This window comes from Pinus tabuliformis, chromosome 5_2 (genome assembly GCF_031772625.1).
Source record: "Pinus tabuliformis cultivar Carrire ecotype Pingquan chromosome 5_2, CPIR1, whole genome shotgun sequence".
In the NCBI taxonomy this organism is placed as follows: Eukaryota; Viridiplantae; Streptophyta; class Pinopsida; order Pinales; family Pinaceae; genus Pinus; species Pinus tabuliformis.
Window position 1 is genome coordinate 950,682,699 of NC_142306.1, and position 21,410 is coordinate 950,704,108.

General features: G+C 38.8%; 1 protein-coding gene across 2 annotated transcripts in view; it reads right to left on the minus strand.

Moving 5' to 3' along the window:
• LOC149162409 (chlorophyll synthase, chloroplastic-like) overlaps positions 1 to 21,410 on the minus strand; it is a 195,071-nt gene that overhangs the window by 82,886 nt on the left and 90,775 nt on the right. For both annotated transcript variants that reach the window (XM_089437253.1, XM_089437254.1), the window contains exons 7-12: positions 12,512 to 12,577; positions 12,303 to 12,386; positions 12,103 to 12,164; positions 11,641 to 11,716; positions 11,470 to 11,532; positions 11,241 to 11,322 (exon numbers count right to left, since the gene is read on the minus strand). In XM_089437253.1, coding sequence (XP_089293379.1) covers positions 11,241 to 11,322; positions 11,470 to 11,532; positions 11,641 to 11,716; positions 12,103 to 12,164; positions 12,303 to 12,386; positions 12,512 to 12,577 — 433 coding nt within the window. The remainder of the gene's footprint in view (positions 1 to 11,240; positions 11,323 to 11,469; positions 11,533 to 11,640; positions 11,717 to 12,102; positions 12,165 to 12,302; positions 12,387 to 12,511; positions 12,578 to 21,410) is intronic.

Consider the following 21,410-nt stretch of genomic DNA (forward strand, 5'->3'; position numbering starts at 1 on the left):
CAATCTATCCTGATCCCTCAATCTGTTCACTGCCATCTCTGCTCCTCTCCTCTAGACTCCCTCTAAGTCCTAATTTCCCTTTCGAAAATCCTCTGGCCAACTGTCGAATCACTCCTCTCCAATCCTCCCTTTTCATTGCAACCCGGATCTAGATTTCTTGGCTAGAAATCTATCGAGGTAGTGCTTCCCTCTACCTTGGTTCAGTCTCCTTAGACATTGTTCTGCACTAACAGAAACAGCGTCCCACCAGCTCCTCAAATCAAAATCTGCACATCTTCCTTAGCCCTGGCAACTCGAAGAATCTGAGCCCTTCTGGCTCTACGCAATCACAATAAGAATTGGATCAACTCCTCCTGCCCACTGCATCAATCCTTCCTGGCTGAGAAAGATGACTTGCCACTGCGTCAATCCTTCCTGGATGAGAAAGATGACTTGCCACTGCGTAGGCCCGATCTGCTCCCCATCTGCCTTTGTGTTGGCCTAGGCTGCTAACGCAACAACTGCGTGGGCTCCTCCTAGCTACTGCGTCACCTTTACCTGGCTCATGCGTCACCTTCTCTGCACTGTGCCCCTCCTCCTTCGACGTCTCTGGCTCCGGAACAACGCTATCTCTCGGGATAGCTGCTTTTCTGTTGCAAATTCTCAAATTTTCTCGGCTTGTGTCTTCAGTCGCCTCTGATCTGCAATCCCTCTGATACCATGTGAAAATTCATGAATCTAACACATAAGAAACCCTTACTGCAATTTTTGGTTTACTATCTCCTACTTGTTCTTTACATTAACAAGTTATTTAATTGCATAAATATCGAAGTAAACACAAACGCAGCCTTCACAGATATACAGATCATACACTGAAATAAACAAAAACAATAACATAAGGGACACCGTTATTTTTGGACAATCTTCCCTGGAAAAACGCAATGCGGGAAAACTAGTGCAGCGTATACAGGGTTTGTATTATTAAACAGACTTCTGAATACAACTAGGGTGCCAGAAATGGCTCACCCTTCAAAGAAAATCCTTGGCAGTAGTACCTCTCTCCGGAGATAGATATTACAGCAAATCAGCAACGGATGATCAACCCCACAGTGACTTTGACTGTTCCTTGTGTTGGATAGCGAAAGTTGCTCCAAGCACTGCTCTGGAACTGCGTCACCCTCTCCCGGCTCAGGATCTGTTGATCAACTCCCAGTCTGCCCCACAAAATCTCCCAGTGCTGCCTCTGAAGCCCTCTACGTCCTCTGCATTAGCCTCTATGGCTTCTATGTCAGCCTCTACGGCCCTCTGCATCCTCTGCGCTGGCTCCTCAGGCCTCTGTGTCAGCGCTTCTTGGGCCTGTGATGCCTCTTCTTGCACTTCACTACCTCTCTGCTATGTATTCTTCAGCCTTGGATCAAAATCCCTTGTTGAACTGCCCCTTGCTACAACTGATCTCTAACTCGATTTCCTCAGCAAACCCAGCCCTAGAAAATCGAATTCTTGATCTCTCTTGGTGTGTCTCCAACTGACCCTCAAGCCTCCTCTTATAATTTTCTTATTGATGAATCAACGGCCGAGATTAAGTCCCTAATCAACGGCTAAGATTAGCACTGGCTTAATCCTCGTCACTTAGAACTTTCTCACCCATTTTATATTAATACACATTAATATTTTTATTTTCCTAAGTTTAGACTTAGGAACCCATTAAAAATATTAATTATTTTAATATCTCTTCATCCCAGTCGAATTTCTCCAAACGATTTCTGGGTCTTAGAGATCTCATGTGCCTTAGCCTCTCCACCAAATTTCATGGCTAGAGCACATCTGATGCTACCAAAAATTAACACCAAAGGAATTTATACTTCTTATTGCAATAATTTGATGACTTCTGAAGGCAATTATAGAGATTTTGTGCCCCTAGGAACATTCATTCACTATACCCAAACATGTAACATATGCAATTCCCTCACAAGATCAAATTTGATTAATTTGCATTAAATTTGAGCAAAATTTCAGATTTCATGAGCGAAAATTCCCCACATTATACATGTACATCATAAAGAGAGAAATAAATCATGAAAAACACTTACAAGTATAGCGAGTATATCCAATCATCAAATTGAGACAAAATCGAAGCTCCAAGACCAAGAAAATATATTCCAAACATCAAAATGCATCAATGGTTCTCCAATTCTTCCTCAAATAGGTATAGCGCAATTCTCAAGAGAGGGAGATACAAATCCAAGTGATGATGAGGAATAGAATGATCCTCTCATCAATATATATCATCCTCTAAGGGTTTGATTTGCCTAATTAGGCCTAGTGATGCCCCTAATGATAATATAATGTGCAAAATAACATTACTTGGTGACAAGCCCACCAAGATAGCTCCATAACATGAAAAGTAAGCCTCTCAAGAGGGTCGAAATGATACAAAAGTCGTTAGGAGGGCCATTGAAAGGCCAAGTAAGGTCCAATATGTGACAAAATGAGTGCAAGGGTTCCAAATAATTACAAAGGGGGTGGCCCCTTGATCTTTAAGCAAATGACCTGTGGTGCTCCCAAGTGGCTTTGGGGGCACAAAAACATCCTCATGGGTCTCCATATGGATCGAACAAAGCTTGTATCCCATCTGTAAGGGTTGGAACAATGATGCAAGTCCTCTTGTTGTCTTCCATGGTGAGACTCAACCCCATCTGGGCCCTGGATCAACTGCCAAGTGTGTAGCCGATTGGGCAAGGTGGTCCAAGTGCATCATCATAATCAAATAAGTAGAACATGAGTGAGGAGCGGGTGGTACTGAGGGATCCCATGGCATGGGTATCTACTCTTTGCTATAGTGGAGGCTCATGGCTCTCAACGCACACCTTAAAAATGCCAATATGACCCTCTGGAGGGCGTGGACCCCGTATAGGGAGACCAAACCCCAAGATGAAGACCGACCTACAATCCTGTATAAGACCCAATGCATCTATCTCAAAACTACCTTCTTGCATGGTTTGCTTAAGGAGGAAGTATATGTGGAACAACCCGAGGGGTTCGAGGTTCAAGATCGTGAGACACATCTATGCAGGTTGAAGAAAGCCCTTTATGGGTTGAAGCAAGCCCCCAGGGCTTGGTATGAGAGGATCGATAGCTATCTTATGAAGCTAGGATTTACAAGAAGCGATGTTGACCTAAACCTATACTTCAATGTTAAAAAGGATAGACCTCTCATTCTGGTCCTTTATGTGGATGATCTCTTTCTGACAGGTGATGACCCTCTCATTCATCAATGCAAGAGGGAGTTGGCTTTTGAGTTCGAGATGAAGGACCTAGGTTTGATGCATTATTTCCTAGGGTTGGAGGTCTGGCAAAATCCAAGTGAGATATTTCTTTCCCAAGGAAAATATATTGTGAAGCTACTTGAGAGATGTCGGATGGTGGACTGCAAGTCCGTGACTACTCCGATGGAACTCAACTTTAAGAAGCTATGTGGAAGTGTTGTTGGGCCCAAATTGGCGAACCCTACCAAGTATCGCCAACTTGTGGGGGCTTCGATGTTTTTGGTCAACTCTCGTCCTAACATATGCTTTGTTGTGAACACATTGAGTCAATATATGGTCAAGCCTCATCAGATTCATTGGATTGCTGCCAAGAATCTCTTGAGGTATCTCTGGGGCACAATCCACTATGGATTGATATACATTGTTGGGAATTTGAGGCTACATGGATATACAGATGCTGACTGGGTTGGCAGTGTGGTGGATCGTAAGAGCATGTCTGGGTGTTGCCTCTCTTTGGGGTTTGCTTCTATATCTTTGAGGAGTAGGAAGCAGAAATCAGTTGCTCTAAACATCGCCGAGGCCGAGTACATTGCTGCGAGTATGGCTTGTTGTGAAGCAATCTGGTTGAGGAAGCTCTTCAGCGAGCTATTTGAGCATGTGTTGGATACCACCATGATCATCTGCGACAACCAGAGTGGGATTCGTCTATCAGAGAATCTCGTGTTCCACAACCGCTCCAAGCACATTGATATTTCAATATTTGTTGTAGACAACTGTGAATAATTTGTTTCAATAAATTAACAAATAGAAGAAATATTATCAGTTGTTGCAGTAGGATTTGGAATTTCCATATTTTCACAATATACACTACCCACAGGTGGTGAGTAACAAGGACTAGCCCCCATAGTTTGTTGTAGGGAGACAGCTAGAACAGAGGAGTTGGGGATCAAGTGACAGCCCCCAACCTGATCGTTGTCGCATCTTGCCTATACAATTTGAGTGACAACATGGACTATGTAACGAATAAAATATATATAAATAATGTAAAATAATATAAATAATAATAAGAATAAATAATTATTAGTTAAGAAATAATTAGGTTGAAGAGGCATGTCTAATTGAGACATGACTCTTCATGAAGAGACACTTGCCTAATATATAAGCAAGCCTCTCGTTCTCATTGTAAATAATTATCATTCTTATTCTTATTCATATATTTAATATAATATTTATATCCTCAATGGATAACTTCATATTCCAAGTTTTCTGGAATAATTAATTTGTAGAAGGAACTTTGTTTGCTTCATTTGGTATCAGAGGAGTTCGGTCCTCTAGGTTGTTTAACCGGTGCACAAAGCTCATTCTCTGATCCAAGTCTTTGGCTATCGACTCTTCGTCAAATTTATTGCTGTTGCAGTCAAGCGTTTCGCTAAATATTTGGGGTTTCTCCGTCTCGCTACCAGGCCTTTGGCTATATATATAACAAAAATAATAATAAAGATTATTTGAAAAAAAAAGCCATAAAAAAAGAGACTAAAAAAATATAGAAAAAAAATCAAATTCAAAAAAAAAAAAAAGTGCATAATAAAGATAAGAGGGAATCTTTCCAAGTATATTTAAAACTTTTTACGTGGAGAAGCCTGTGGTTTTAAAAACAACCCATGGTAATTGCCCATGGTATTTTAAAAAGTTAAAAAACAAAAAAAACAAAAAACAAAAGGAATACGTTTTACTTTTTACGTGGAGAACATTTTAACGGAGGTTTTAAAAACAACCCATGGTAATAGCCCATGGTATTTTAACATCGTGACCGTGTCATATGAAAAGACGTGACCTTTATATTTATTAAGTGGGGTGACATTAAAAATTTATCAAGGAAGTAATTAAGTATATAAAAAAAGGGGACCAATTTATTATTAAAAAAAAGAAGTGAAACTATTATTATTATAAGATAATAAAGTTATTTTGAAAAGGGGTCTTAATATAAAGAAATACATACATATATAGAGGGCAACAATATAAAGGAGTATTTTTTTTAATAAAAGCTAAGTTACCGGATCCGGCAGCAGAGGGTCAAAGATCTCCGTATCCTCGGATCTGATCCGGATCCGGATCCGAATACGGAGAAATACGTGCCAAATACAACAGGTGGCGGATGTACACTTTTTGGAAACAGCTCCTCCTCGCCAGAAACGTATGCCTAGTATAATGCCGGAACCCGCATAACTTTTGCCTAAATTCTGAAACCCGAAAAAAGTTAAAAATTAAAATCGTTGTATGCGTTGGAGTTTAGGGTTTTTGCTTTGTACACTAGTTAAAGTTAGGTGGTCCCCCTTTGGTCGGCAGTGCACCCAACAGGTGGAACAGAAGCGTTTGGCGTTTAGCTTTCAACGTTTCTTCAACGGGCCCAGCATTCAGGTTCAAGTTTCAACGTGTGTCGGCTGGACCAAGAAACCGTGCAAGGTATTTTAAGTTTTTTATATTCTCGCCATTGGAATGTGGTGAAGCCTGAAATCTTTCCCACGGCCGCATTGTTTTTATATAACCACAATCGCATTGTTATTGCCACAACCGCATTGTTATTGCCACAGCCGCATTATTTAAAACATAACCATAGTTATAACTTATCAGCGTTATTACCACAGCCGCGTTTTTTTTTTTTAGTTATCAGCATTTACCCATAGATTTTATAATATATATATTATTATTATCAACGTTTACCCATGGGCCATAGCGTCTATATATTATCAGCGTTTGCGTTTATAATATATATATTATCAGCGTTTATAAATTATTATTATCAGTTTGATAAATTATCAGCGTTTAGTTTATTATCAGCGTTTATATAGTTTGAAATATATATATAAATACCAGCCATTAACTTTGGCTTTGTAGGTTATTGTTTCTCAAATGAGATTTATTTCTTCACAAACAGCACGCCCCATCCGCTTTGTTGGTTTGTCGACTGCTTTAGCCAATGCTCAGTAAGGGTTACTTATAATACCGTTTGACTTTTCAATAATTTGAGTCTTTGTCATATGATTGTTTATGTAATATTGGATAGCAAATCCTGCTTTGAGGTTTTACCAGCCATATTGGATATGCCTCAGTTTCATTAACTTTCAAATGAGCTTTCAAATGAACATTTAAAAGAAATCATATATATTTTAATTTTAGCTTTTGGTATTGATATTTTGATATATACATAATATTATAATAATAATATATATATGTAGCTATTTAACCCTAATAAATGACTATAGCCTAGAGGGTTAAATGGGTTATGATCCTTTTTGTTACTTTGATTTTTGAACTCTAAAGTGTTTTTTAAAATTTTAAAAATATTATTATATTTTATTTTTTTGTACATGACGTATCCTTGTCGTATCCGGATCTTGGATTTTCAAAAAACTAGCGGATCCGTATCCGTATCCGTATCCGAATCCTGGTAACATAGAATAAAAGGGTATTCAAGTTTTAACAATCCACATTAAAGGAGAATATTTGAAAAATATATATAGAAGAAATAAGTGATATTTTATAATAAAAATAGCTCCAATTGACATATTGTTTACGTAAAAACATCAAGGAAAAAAAGGAGACTAGTAATGAAAGGTTTCCTGAAACCTATAGTACATGTGTTTACACACTATTTAAAATCAAAGGATCACTCACAGGAAGAGACATCATAATCTCTATCAGTCCTACTGAAAGAAGTAATTATGTTAGTCCTAAATGTGCTAACCAATTGGTGATTCCTGAATCAAATATAGTTGAAACAAATATTTTTGGCAAACAATACGATATAAGCAATCTACACCTAAATATTGGAGATTATACTTTTACCTCACAATTCACCGTGAAAACCTTATGTTTTAACGATAGTGACATTGTTTTGGGATCACCATGGATGAAAACTCTAGGTTCCTTTATTCTAAATACTAAGAAAAAGTTTTTTACATTTTCTTACAAGAAGACGAAAATAACACTCCAAGATGTTACACTGAAACCTAATTCAGTAACGCCAGAAGATATATCGGATATTTCAAAAGTAATTTCTCAATAAGGTTAAAAAGTATTACAAAATATGCAAAATGAAATTGACAAAATCACTATTGACAAAAATGAAGAAGTTTCTCGCCTTAAAAACCATAGTGAAAAATTATTGACGCAAATTAAGAAACTTAAGAAGGATAAGAAGTCATTAGAAAACAAGGTAGAACAATTTATTGAGAAAAAAGTATCAAATGTAGGAATTCATTTGATGAAAAAAAAACAAATACCGATCCAGTGAATATGACAACTCAAGAAGACAAGTCAGTTGAAGAAACGACACATGTAGATGTTGCAGTTCAGACAATGAACATCCCAAGTGAATGTTCCATAACCATCTCAACAACATCTTTGCCAGAAGAAAATATAAAAATTGGCACATGCCCAGTAAGGAGAAATCAAACCAAAAAAGTTCCATATCGGCATCCGAATCATGAGAACAGACGAATCAACCATGCTACATATTTGAACCAATCAGAACCGAAACAACAAACTGATGTTCCGGATAATAGTGATGTAATCTCAATCCAGTCTTATGCTAACAAGTCGTTACAAAATTCCAGTGATCAAAATACTATACAGAAGATTAATCTCGGATGGTCTGATCCCTTCTCAGTGCGACAATTTTGTTTGTCACTAAGAAGATCATATCAACTTGTATCAACGAGGATGACTATTCCGAGAGAGAAAGACGTTCGAAGCCGAAAAAGAGATCAAGCCTTTTTTCATCGACAAGCTTTGAGGACAAAGCTCTTTGAGGAAGGAGGCAATGTAACGAATAAAATATATATAAATAATGTAAAATAATATAAATGATAATAAGCATAAATAATTATTAGTTAAGCAGTAATTAGGTTGAAGAGGCATTTCTAATTGAGACATGACTCTTCATGAAGAGACACTTGCCTGATATACAAGCAAGCCTCTCATTCTCATTGTAAATAATTATCATTCTTATTCTTATTCATATATTTAATATAATATTTATATCCTCAATGGATAATTTCATATTCCAAGTTTTCTGAAATAATTAATTTGTAGAAGGAACTTTGTTCGCTTCAGACTATTAAGCCAAAGTACTAAGGATAAATAATAAAATAAGTGATTTAGATATGATCTCAACCGTTGATCTTTAAGTGAGGCAGATAAATAATAAAATAAGTGACATAGATATGATCTCAACCGTCGATCTTAAGTGAGGCGAGATCTAATCTTGACCGTCAATCACTTAGGCGATTAGTGTTAGGGATTTGGCTTAATCAAGTTACAAAATAAGCCTAAGGGAGAGGTGAACACACAGAAGTGGAGGATTTTCTCTAGAGCGAAAGGCTCAACTAGACTAAAGAGAAGGAATGAAGAGTGCAGGGAAATTTCGGGAATATTTCCAGGAGGCCGAGTTCAGGAAATCGAGAGACCGAGTCGCTGAAGCACGAAGGAGGCTGAATTGTGGAGAGATGGATTTATCCAATGGGCTGATTTTCTTGAATGCGCAAAGGTCGTATGAGGAGGAAAGGAGAGAGCCGATTTGTTGGTGGTGGAGGTCGAGTTTCTCCAAGTCCGAATTCTTTAGGAGGCCGATTTTCTGGTGGGCTGAGTTTTCCAGGGGGAGAAATATATATTCCATCAATGTATTTTTCTGTGGATCTCTCTGTGGATCTAGGCCCAGATTTTCCAGGGGATTTTAATAAAAGAAAATTGTTATGGTGTATACTTACTGTTGCGATGTGATTGATCTCTCTGATTTTTATTTTTTCCGCTGCAAATTATTTTTATCAAAAGTTAAATAACAGTGATTTTATCTTCCAGCAATTCATAATTTTATTTAATAATTTTCTGGGAATAAAAAATTGTTGAGGTATAAATAAATCTGGGCTGGTAATGAAAATTTAACACTAGTAGTCACAAATCCTGAAAAGATGCATATTTCTGATAATCTGTCCAAAAACAGCCCAAAATTACACGACTTTTGCAAAATCTGCTCAAAAAATGGCCAAATAAACCACAGATCTGCTCTAAAACAATTGAAAAACACAGATCCAAAACAATCAGATCTGCTAACTACCAGCACCAAACCAGTTAATTTTGACATGGATCTGTTGAAAAAGAATAAATCAGCAACCAACTCTTCCAGATCTGCAAATCTAGGCAGCAATACAGAGTTCAAACAAGAACACTCTGAATATACTCAACTCCTCCAAATTGAAAAGAAATTTCACTAAATAACAGCTAAATCCGGCCATACATGTCCAAATTTCTGTTCAAGATCTCCCTAACAGCATCCATATAGTGCTAGCGGTTGCAATGCTTGTACTGTATAGTCAAATGGCTGTTGTGTGGCCGAACCTGTTGTCTATATGACTCAATTTAGCTATACGGCAGCTCATGTGTCATGGTTATATGGCCGTACAGCTAAATTCCATACACCTTTCTTTAAATTTGAAGTTTGAACCCAGGTTTAAACCCAAAATTCTTAAACCTAGCTTCTAAAACCAAAATTCAATCAATCCTAGCTTTCAATGACCTGAAAGGCTGAAACCCTTTGGATCCTTGGATGTGTCATACCAGCAATCCCTTGATCTGTCTCTACCGGCAGCAATCCTTAAGTCTTCACACTCACACAAACTCCATGGCACACAGACCACTAAAGTGACAAGAGTGGAAACCTTGCCTTTCAAAGGCATGAGACTCTTGATACAGCTTCACAAATGTAGAACTCTAATAGCATATCATGATAATACAAACAAATAAAGCTAACCAAGATTGCATTCATAACGCAGTTGCAAAAGTTTTTCTTAACGAAGGGTTACAAGCTAGTCTAGTCAATCCACATTATGAATGCGGGATAAACCAAGAAACACACTAAACTGAAACAAAGCATAGAAAGCATAAAATAACTTAAAGTCAAAGTGACTTTATTAATGCCTTTGTCTAATATCTAACACCTTATAATCTGATATTTACTTTAACAAGGTAATGCACCCAACACGCGTGAGTTACTAGAATGGAACCGCCAATAGGGGAAAACAGATAGCATGTAAGATTGTGTCATCTTCTTTGGAAAAAACACCCACTCTAAATCTGGAAGACTACTTTCTCAAGTACCCTGTCTAAAGTTTGATCATGCATGCATTCTAAAAATGAACGGAGCTGAAATCTGAACTGAAGACTAACAAAAGCAAACCTCTGACAGTAGACTAACTCTATATAAAACTAGAACTGCTATTTCTGAAACTGGACATGAACTGATGGTGGTCCATGCAGCCTCTACCAAACAGCAGCCCATATGTCTGTCCACTATACCCTCATTAAACCTATTCATTACTGCTGTAAGGAAATATTGAAAGCACCCTCTCTGCTGTCTTCTCTGCTGACTGTGGGCACTGTGATGCTGTGCAGAAAGCTATCCAAGTTAAAAGTTAAAAAATCTAACACAATAAGGGAGCCATTTGGCTACTCTCCGTTGCCAATTCAAGAATTTCCCAGGCAATAGTAAGACTATCTAGGATGAAACACCCTTTACCCCATTTGCTTAGGTTGAACAATTTGGTGTCATGTGGTACAAGTAGCAAGAGCTTCAGCCTTCAAGTTAACACTTTGTAAGACATTGAGAAAATTGATAGGCCACCAACTACTCTTTGTGTCCTTCCATGTCCCTTTAGGAATCAACTTAATAAGACATGCATTTATTTGTTCCTGCATGTAGCCTACATCCAAAGTCTCTTGGCATATCTGCAACAGATCATTGCCAATCACAGACCAAAGAGAAATATGTCTCATACAACAACTAATCAAGGCCCAGTGATTAGCCATTAGCCATGTCTCACAATATCTAAACAATTCATCTTTGTCCAGAGGCTTAGACAAAAAGGACTGCTCACAGTTAGGATTTTTAGTAGGAACAATACTACTGGTGAGTTTCTTAATAAAGTTTAATTTACATACCTGCAACCGATAATTGAGTGATGTCAATTGCGCCAACACATATCCATTTTGCAGTGTCTACTCCAAATGCAACTGGAAGTGACTGCCACATTGGATAAAAAAGTAAGACAAATGCAAGTCTTTGATATGAAGAAGAAGCAGAATAGGTGTTCAGTGAAATGGAACATGACTCAAAAGTATCAGACCATCTTAACTAACAAACATCAAGATTTCTGAACATGCAAGAGACCTGCAGTCCCATGGCTCGATCACCTTCAATGCTTTTGAAGTCATTTATGATAGCAATTCCTAACTGAAATGCACCAAAATAAAGTCAGAAAAATGTGTTCCAGCACACATCATGAATGAGGTTGCTATCATTAAAATGAGATTCAACTGATGGGCCTAAAGAATGACATACCCCTGCTATACTGTACAAGACAGTTAACACCATTATGTCAGGTTTAAGTGTCCCAAACAATGCTTGACCAGCCCACCTACTCATTGAAACAATGAATCTTTTATTTTACAAAAACATTTCACATCAATGATGAAAGATATACTTCCTTGCAAGAGTTTCCTTGCCAGTTGCAACCAATGCATAACTTTAACTACACATTCTATAGAGGTACTTAGTTACTTGACATGATCCTGTTTAGCAGCCAAAAAATTGTCATTCATAACATAAATATTGTACAGAGACATCAATTTATTGTATGCAAGAGATTGTATTCTGACTTTCCCCATCCATCTTTTCAAAGACACAAAATATACTTTAAACAAATTAAACCAACAGCTTAAAAGGGAAATGATCATCACAAATATTAACAATGGAGAAACTAGTCAGGCAGTATCCAGAAACATTTCACAATATCCTACTTACCAGGGCAAACATATGTAGCTTGAACCAAGTGCAAAATTACCTATCCAACCATTCTGTTTAAGCTGTATAACGAAATGTTGCCAGATTAAGTTCCTTAGGTATACAAAAAATGGATCAACTCAATTTGCAAAGGAAAATGAATCCTCGAGGATCTTATTTCAACTAATTGTAGATATGAAATGAGAACAAAAAATGTGCACCTTTAGAGGCGGAGCTGAATATATATAAGAGAGTAAAGAACCACCAACAGCAATATAAAAAACAGATGGAACTGTATGCCCTGCCTGTACAACAACCAAAATATATGTTAGTAAGCAATTTTTATGGCCATTAGACATACAAATATTAGATTGTCAATGTATTCTTGATAACAATCGCACAATATATGAAAAAGTTTACACTTGCTTACCCATATATCTAAAATAGCCGCCAAGCCCAGGCCTCCTAGAAGAAGTACCCAAATCTGGGTTATAACCTGAAAGTGCAGATATCACCAAATGTAAATCCAGAATCTTGAAAGACAATCCTTATTATCAGTGCCAATACTTAAATTTATTTTTAAGGGGTATAAGTTAAACTCTACCCTTATTTCACTACAAATTCTGGATCCACGTTTCAGACTTAAACTGAACAACCAACACAAAGCTATAAATAGAGCCTCGGTTTTAATTTATCCGAGATAAATAGTCAAATTCAAAATTTGATTGCTATGAAGCAAACATCGATAATGCAGGTGTCAATCAGATCAAAACCAAGATAACAGCTGAGTACAAGCCTTCTGCAGAGAATAAGTAAACTGGCTACTACCTACTTATTTATCCTTTGGGTGCCAAGTAGAGCTCAGTAAATCACATAATCCTTACTGAGGACAATGTATTTATTGATCGATCTCCAATAGAATTAATGATAGAAAGCTGATGGAAAATTCCACGGCAACCAGTTCATTTTAATGAAACACCCAGAAACTTGTCCACCTCGCGGTTGCTTCATGCGACAGAAACACAAGTTGTATCTATCATCATCATGACCAATTGTCTATTTCCGTATACACATGAACAGTGTCATGTCCCCAATAAATAATTTTGCTAAGTGAAATCCTCATTTTTGCAATTTTGGCGTTATGTAATATTTTGGCACATAAAGCTTAGGAAAAGTGGGTTAAGGGGCCACTTACTTTATTTTCGGTGAAAAAGGAGAAATAAACATTAGAGTAAATAAGATTATTTTGTAAGTGAATTGTGGGGGCCAATCAAAAAAGGAATTTGAACCCCCCCCCAACCACCTCCCTTCCTTGAGAAATTCACACTAGGGAAAAGAGAGAGAAAAAGGGAGTTCGAACTTGTGGAGAAGGGGAACTACGAAGGAGAAAGGGACCAGCATCTATAAATAGCACATGGGGGCTCCATTTTTGCATTTTTTGTCCATCTATTTTCTGGAGATCGAACTCTCTCTTGGAGGTTGTTCAGCACAAGAGGAGCAGAGCTGTTTAGCTCAAGAATTTCAAGCAAAACTCAACCTCATTTCGGAGAATTTCGAGTGTCTCCCTAGTGGGGCCTTGGGGAGTCTATTCCAGGACTTCAGTTGGGGTTTATTGCAGAGATTCCACTAAGAAATTCAAACTTCCTGGGCGGAGAAGAAGAACCACAGCATATAGTCGGAGCAGCTTCCTTCATTTGTAGGTTCCAGGCTTTTGCAGATGAATTTCTTTTGGGAGGAGATTGGTACCAAATTTCGGAGCTGAGATAGTGGCATTTTACTGGGCCAAATTTCTCTCTTCCAGGGCCTGCGCAGGGGTTGATAGACAGGAATTTCGCAGGCGTTAAGGGCCGGTGTTTTGCTTGGAGTTTCAGCTGGGAAAGACTGTCATTCCAAGAGGATATTTAGCATATAATTTCTCAGCTATTTTGCAAATGGAGAGATCCATTTCTCAGCAGTATTTTCCAGGTTGGATGAAGCATTAAAACTCAGAAATACATATATCTATTAATTGATTGAATGATGGTGTTTTTACAAGAAGGGCCCTGGCTTAAATAAGCCCTTGGGCACCGTTTCGACAAGGATCATGCCCCAATTACATAATTAATTAATTACATAACATTGTGGGTGCTACAGTATCGATCAGAACCATTACGTTGTTCTTCTTGATATGTCCTTTTAACTTTAATCTCTAGGGCTGTGATATACCTGTCATGGTCAATAATGACGTGGAATATTCTCGTTATCTAGTTCTTGAGAGAATTCTAGGGAATCTTTGATTTCTTCTACGTTTGATTCATCACTATCTAAATCATTAGTTGCTTCACATTTATACAAGTTCTTGGTCTCCTTCCCTTTAGCACACCTATGTTTAGGGTCCCATTTTTCCCCACAATGTTTGCACTTGCCCTCTTTCATTCTTTGTTTTTTCAAGTTAGTTTTTTCTCCTTCACAAAGATGTGGTGGAACATATTTTGTGTTATCTGTGTTCGCGGCTTGGGAAAATCTTCGTCTCGAATATACTCTTTCAACCTTTGGCCATTGCATCTTTTCGTGCTTCTTTTCAGCAATTTTTGCCTTCTGTCTTGCTACCTCTATAGAAGTGATGTCATGAAGCTCAAGCTCAGCCTGGAGATGGGGTTTAAGTCCCGTGGTGTATGATTGAATGAGACGAGTTTCTGATAATCCAAGTACTCGTGTAGCTAAAGTTTCCCATTCTCGAGTGTATTCGTCCACATCTCCTTTTTGTTGCAATCTGGTGAGTGCCGAGAAGAACTCTTCTTCCTTGACACCTTGGAACCTTTTAAAGAACGCATTTTTGAATTTCCTCCAACTGATAGCAAGTGTCGTCTTTTTCCACCACATATACCAATTATATGCTTCGCCTTCCATTTGCATGGATGCATGCCTGATCTTTTCATCATCATTGTCAATACCGTAAATCTCGAAATATTCTTCTACTTTATTGAACCATGCAACGTTGCATTTCTCGTTACCGTCAAATTTGGAGAGTTCAAGTTTTGCTCTCCATTGATATGTCACATATTTGAAAATTGATTCCAAGGCTGCATATTTTGAAAATTCGTATTACTATTTTGTTGAAGGGGTATGGACGATGCTTTTGGAGACTCGGGTTTCTCATGTAATTCTGACAAATTTGACAAATCCGGAGAATTGAGATGTTGAGTAGCTTCATTATTCGGGGGTATTTGATTGGGTGTAATCTTCAACTTGTCACAAATACAGGTCAACATCACCATTGCTTGACTATGATTTAGATTCACCGTATTTGAAAGGATTGCATGATCCTTTTTAAATTCATTATGGTTCTGCTCGAGTTGACTTTCTATTCTCTTTGTTGTTAACTAGAGTTCCTTGATCTCATTGGAATGCCCGGTAACTTTATTCTCAAGACCAATCAATTTTTTACTAAAATCAGCCATTTTTTTATTTATGGTAGCATCAAATGCTCTCTAAGCCTCAAAATTTGTAGGGAGGCTTGGACACATGTGTTCCACAATACCCAGAAATCGTTTTGGGAAATTCCACCCAGAGACAGTTTTATTAAAATAATTAATTATTTTTAATGGGTGCCTAAGTCTAAACTTAGGAAATTAAAATAATTAAAGGGTAGTAATCAAACTGTGGGTGAAACTTCTAGAAGCTATGTTGCAGGAAACGTGGGGGGGGGGCCGTTTCCAGGTGAAAACTGGGACGAAACGCGGAAACGCGTTTGGTACGGCCAGGAAACGCGTTTCCGGCCGTACTGCCACGTTTCCCGAAATGGAAACGTGGCAGTATGGCCGGAAACGCGTTTCCCGGCCGTACAGCTCGCGTTTCCCAATTGAATTGTGTTTTTTTTTTTTTTTTTTTTTTCAAATTTGTTTTTTAATTTTCTAGATGTGTGTCTAAAGTTATAAAAGTGAATTTTTGCCCTAGTGTTGATATGCAGTTCATGGTAATGTTAAATTCTTAAAGTAAAAGTGATATTCTCCTTTATTTTTCATTTTCATCCTTTTACTTAAATTTTTAACATTACCATGAAATGACTCAGGATGTTTGAGAGTGGTTTCGCCCTCATTGGATTTCATATGGAGAAAGTAGAATTTTAGATCTCACTCAAAAACCAGCAGACTTATTTGTTTTTCAGGATTTCAGAATTGGGGGGATTGCAATGTTTCCATTGGATTTTATCATGTACTAGGGTATGGAACTTGCATTTAATCAAGAGAACCAAGCCCTCTATGCAGGGGAAACTCCCAATAATCAAGATCATGTAGGGTACTAGGGTATGAAACGTGTATTTAATCAAGAGCACTAAGGTCGTTCGACTATGTAGGAGCAGACTCTCAATACAATAGTGGTCCTTCTAAAGAATGGGATGTGAATGCAGAAAATCCTAATTTGGATCTCTCTCTCGCAGCCTTATAGTCTTTATTGTACTTGCAGCCTCATATATTAATATAAATAAAGGCTGATTTTGAGATTTGGATATCTAATAAAGGTTGCTTTTGGATATTCCGATATTTTTATTTTCATTATGTGATCATTCATGAGTAAATGTGATGTAAATTAAATCTTAATGTTTAAGTGTAATAAATTATAATGTATCATTTATGCTTTATGATTGCACACACACACACACACACATATATATAGATATATATATTTAAATATTTTCTATATATATATATATATATATATATATATATATTTAAATATTTTCTATATATATATATATATATATATATATATATATTCACGTTTCCCGTTTCCAAAATTTGGGGAGGTCGCGTTTCGTATCGCTTCCCGTTTCCCCGTTTCGTGCAACTTAGTCTAGAAGAAGACTAAGATCAAGTCAATATGATCTAAGCCATTGATTAGAACCTAATCTGGGTCGTTCATTACAAGAGGGACTTCGATAGGCATTTGGAAAACACATTGGGCAGATACTCAGTTACCCAAGTAAGATCGATTTTCTTATTGGTCGAAGTTCGGCAAGAGGAAATTGAATCATAGGGAGAGTTGCAGGTGAAAAGGAGAGAGGGCATCAGCATCATTCAGGGGTGCGAGAGCAGAAGAAGACGCAGAGCAGAGGAGGGACAACGCTGAGGCTGTGACGCTGGGATTGATGCTGGGACTGCGCAGTCCCTACACAGAAGCTGACGCAGTGAGACGTAGAGGGGGCAGTAGATCCTCTCCAGAGTCAGAATTTAGCTGAGAAGCATGAGAATATCGTCTGTAATATTTCTCACAGAAATTCTTCTTCTATTCTACTAGTTGTATCTTGTACATGAGATTTTTGTTGAAGATCAATAAAGAAACCCTCATTTGCTGCACCGATTTTCCCACATTGGGTTTTTCTAGGGACAATTGTCCAAAAATAATTGTCATTGTGATTATACTTGTGCTAGTATTTTTCTTTGCTTTTACTTTCCGCGGTATTTTAATTGTGAAGGTTGCAATAGAATTATTTCAATATTTGTTGTAGAAAAACTGTGAATAACTTATTTCTAAAATAATAAGTAGAAGAAATAATATCAGTCACTACAGTTAGATTTCTATTTAGAAATTTTCACATGGTATCAGAGATGAGTTAAGTAGGAGTGCAGACCGAAAGAGCCAACATTGAAGAGAAGAAGGGAATTCGAAATTGCTGCATAGGTAGAAAATCGAATCCCCAGAGCAATTGCGCAGTCCAGTCTAAGAGTGCAAAATTTGCATAGGAAAATCTCTCTTTGAAAGAGTTGACAGAGAGGAAGATTTCCAGATCGAAGGTTGCCAGTGATATGTTAGTTTTTAGTAGCATGGGAAGTGCTCTAGCCCTGAAATTGGTGGATAGGATAAAGCACATGAGTTCTAAAGAACCCAAAAACCATTTGGTGAAATTCCACCCGGATTGTATTTTATTAAAATAATTAATATTTTTAATAGAGTTCCTAAGTCTAAACTTAGGGAAATTAAAATATTAATGGGTATTAATCAAAATATGGGTGAGAATGATCTAGAAGGCGGATCAAGTCATTTCTAATCTTAGCCATTGATTAGAGACTTAATCTCGGCCGTCGAAGACCCAACAAATGGAGGCTTTGGGTTCATTTGGAAATACACATGGAGAGAATGAATTGATCTGTAGTTCGATTTCTAGGGCTAGGAAGCTGAGAATTCAAACTGAGTGATCATTCTGCAGCAGAGGGGCAGGGATAGTTCAGGAGTACTTGACAGAGAGGCAGAGAGACAGTAGTGGACGCAGCGCAACAACTAGAAGGACTGATGTTGGGCCAATCTGGGCCCACACAGGCCTGACGCAGAGCCCGAAGGGCCAGCGCGGAAGCAGAAGTTGTCTTCACGCAGAAAGCTGGAACTACCAGGAACTATCGGAACAGCGAGGAAAGCTGACACAGAGGCAGCGCAGTAGCCGGAAAAGTTGTCAGAACTACCGAAACAACTGGGAGAGCTAACGCAGAGGGCAAAGAAGGTGATGCAGAGCCAGCACAGAAATAGTCGGGGTTAGCCAGTCTTGTGCTGGATCAGCTGGAATTCTGCCAGGTGAAGTGAGGTAAAACTCACTTAGATTTTCCGCCAATATTTTCTCTGTAAAGGATTGCTAGATGAGCATCCTATATTTGTATTCAAATATTTCTCCTGCATAATAATAAATCCTAAGAGCTGCTACACCGATTTTCCCGCATTGGGTTTTTCCGGGGACTATTGTGTCCAAAAATAAGTGTCCTATGTATCTTGTTCTTTGCTCTGTTTTTCGTTTCATGAGATCAAATATTTAATAAGTGTAGGCTGCAAAAGTAATTTGCTTCAGTATTCAAAAGAATAACTTGATTAATGTATATTAAAAAATCAAGTAGGTGAGGTAGATTCAGATTTGCTGCAGTAGGGGTTCCTTCGAGTCTAGGAATTTTCACATGGTATCAGAGCATTGATTTTGAAACAAAAAGAACAGATCAAGTGCTAAGCAGTGAGGCAGAAAGTTGTACTTGGCAGCAATTTGAATGCCCTTGAAGGAATTGCGCAGTCCTTGCCAAGAAGCAGATCCGAGGAAATCTCTCTCTGAGTGACACGACAGAGAGGTACGATTTCCAATTCGTGAGTTTGCAGAGGCAGGGGGAGTGACGTAGAGCCTCAGTGCAGTGCTTGAGGAGCAGATGAGTAGTGCTAAGCAGTGACTAGAGCAGTCAGTTCGACAGTTGGGTGAGATGGCATCACATGGGCTCAGAGATCAGGACAGGTTGGACGGAGCCTCCAACTACGTCATATGGAGAACCAAAATCTTAGTTGTTCTGGAGGAATATGATCTCGAGGCCTACGTCAAAAGTGTTGTAACTGATCCTGCTGACAACAATCAAAGAAGAAGTACAAAGCCGAGCAGGGGAAGGCGAAGAGGCTCATTCTTGATGGAGTTCGAGATCATGTGGTCTCACACTTGCAGGGCAAGGATACAGCGCGAGAGATGTGGGAAGCCTTGTCTTCTCTGTATGAAGGCTCTTCCGAACAGCAGAAGATGTACGTAGAGCAGAAGTTGTAACAGACCTTGATGCAAAAAAGAGAAGGGGTGAACCTCTATCTTTAGCATCTTTAGAACACTAGAGACCAACTTGCTGCAGTGGGGTCCACTCCTCAGCGAACCGCGATGTGAGGGTAGACCTGAATGGAGTCTCAGATGAATGGCAAGTTTTCGTCCAAAGCATATTGGGCAGAGAAAAACTATCTTCATGGGAGGAGATGTGGGTGGCTCTTCAACAGGAGGAGTTAAGGAGGGACCTAAGGAAGGTCAACCTAAGTGGCAGCAGTGGGAGTGGCACAAAGATGAAGGAGAAGGAGGAGAACGCAGCTCTAGCATTGAAGGGGTAGCAAAAGCTGAAGCCAAAGGACATTTCGAAGGTCGAATGTTTTAGTTGTGGCGAGATGGACCACTATGCATCCAAGTGTCCTTTGAAGAAAAAGGGCAAGGATGAGAAACATGATCCTAAGGTTGTTTCAGCAAAGATTAACGAGGATGAGTTTGCCATGAGTGCCCACGCATCTCCAAGCGGGAGATGAGGGGATATTGAGTTGTAGTCGAGAGGACTACGTGTGGGCAGGATCCTTGAGGAGTCCACCTCTTGGATTAATTCCTTGCTACGGGAGCCATAGTTTCAGCGGTAGCGAGATGGACTTAGTGTCAGATGATACAGTGGATTGTTTGGATGACAGATGCAGTAGCTTGGGACCAGAGACTGATCAGTGAAAAGCAAGGTTGGCAGCAATGCAGTTGACACAGTGCAAGGGTCAGTAGCAGCGCAGAGGATTAAGAGGGTCAGCAGCAGTCAGATTCCAACATTCATTGTATTGAGCTGAACACAATTAAGTTCAGCTGATTTTGGACCTTTTTAGTTGCTTCTCTCAACAACTAAGTTGCAGTACGGATGCAATGCTAGCAGTGGCAGTGCTAGCAGCATAGCAGATGCAGTGTTTGAGAGGGAGTTGTAGTACAGATGCAGCAATGGCAGTGGCAGTGTCAAGGGCAGCAGTACTGTGGAAGCAGCAGCACAATGTTGGTGGAAACAGCAGTGCAGAAAGGAGGTGCTTCAAAAACAAAGCAGCATGCAAGGTGGACATTGTTACTAGAGCACTTTCCTCGCTAAGAGGGAGTGTTAATTTTTGGTAGCATCGGAAGTGCTCTAGCCATGAAAACTGGTGGAGAGGCTAAGGCACATGAGTTCTAAAGAACCTAGAAACCATTTGGTGAAATTCCACTCGGATTGTATTTTATTAAAATAATTAATATTTTTAATGGAGTTCCTAAGTCTAAACTTAGGGAAATTAAAATATTAATGGTTATTAATCAAAATATGGGTGAGAATGATCTAGAAAGCGGATCAAAATATGTTTTAATCTTAGCCATTTATTAGAGACTTAATCTCGGTCGTTGAATACTCAACAAGGAAAGTATAAAAGGCTTGGAATAAATTTGGAAATACACTCGGAGAAAATGAATTGATCTGAAGTTCGATTTATGGGGCTAGGAAGCTGAGAATTCGAACTGAGTGATCATTCTGCAAGAGAGGGGCAGGGATAGTTCGGGAGTACTGGATAGAGAGGCGAAGAGACACTAGTGGAGGTAGCGCAGAAGCTAGAAGGACTGATGTTGGGCCAATCTGGGCCCACGCAAGCTTGACGTAGAGCCAGAAGGGCCAGCGCAGAAGCAGAAGTTACCCTCACACAGAAGGCTGATAATTGTCGGGAACTACAGAAACAGCCGAGAGAGCTGACGTAGAGGCAGCGCAGTAGCCGAGAGAGCTGACGCAGAAAAGCTATCAGAACTGCAGAAGTTGTCA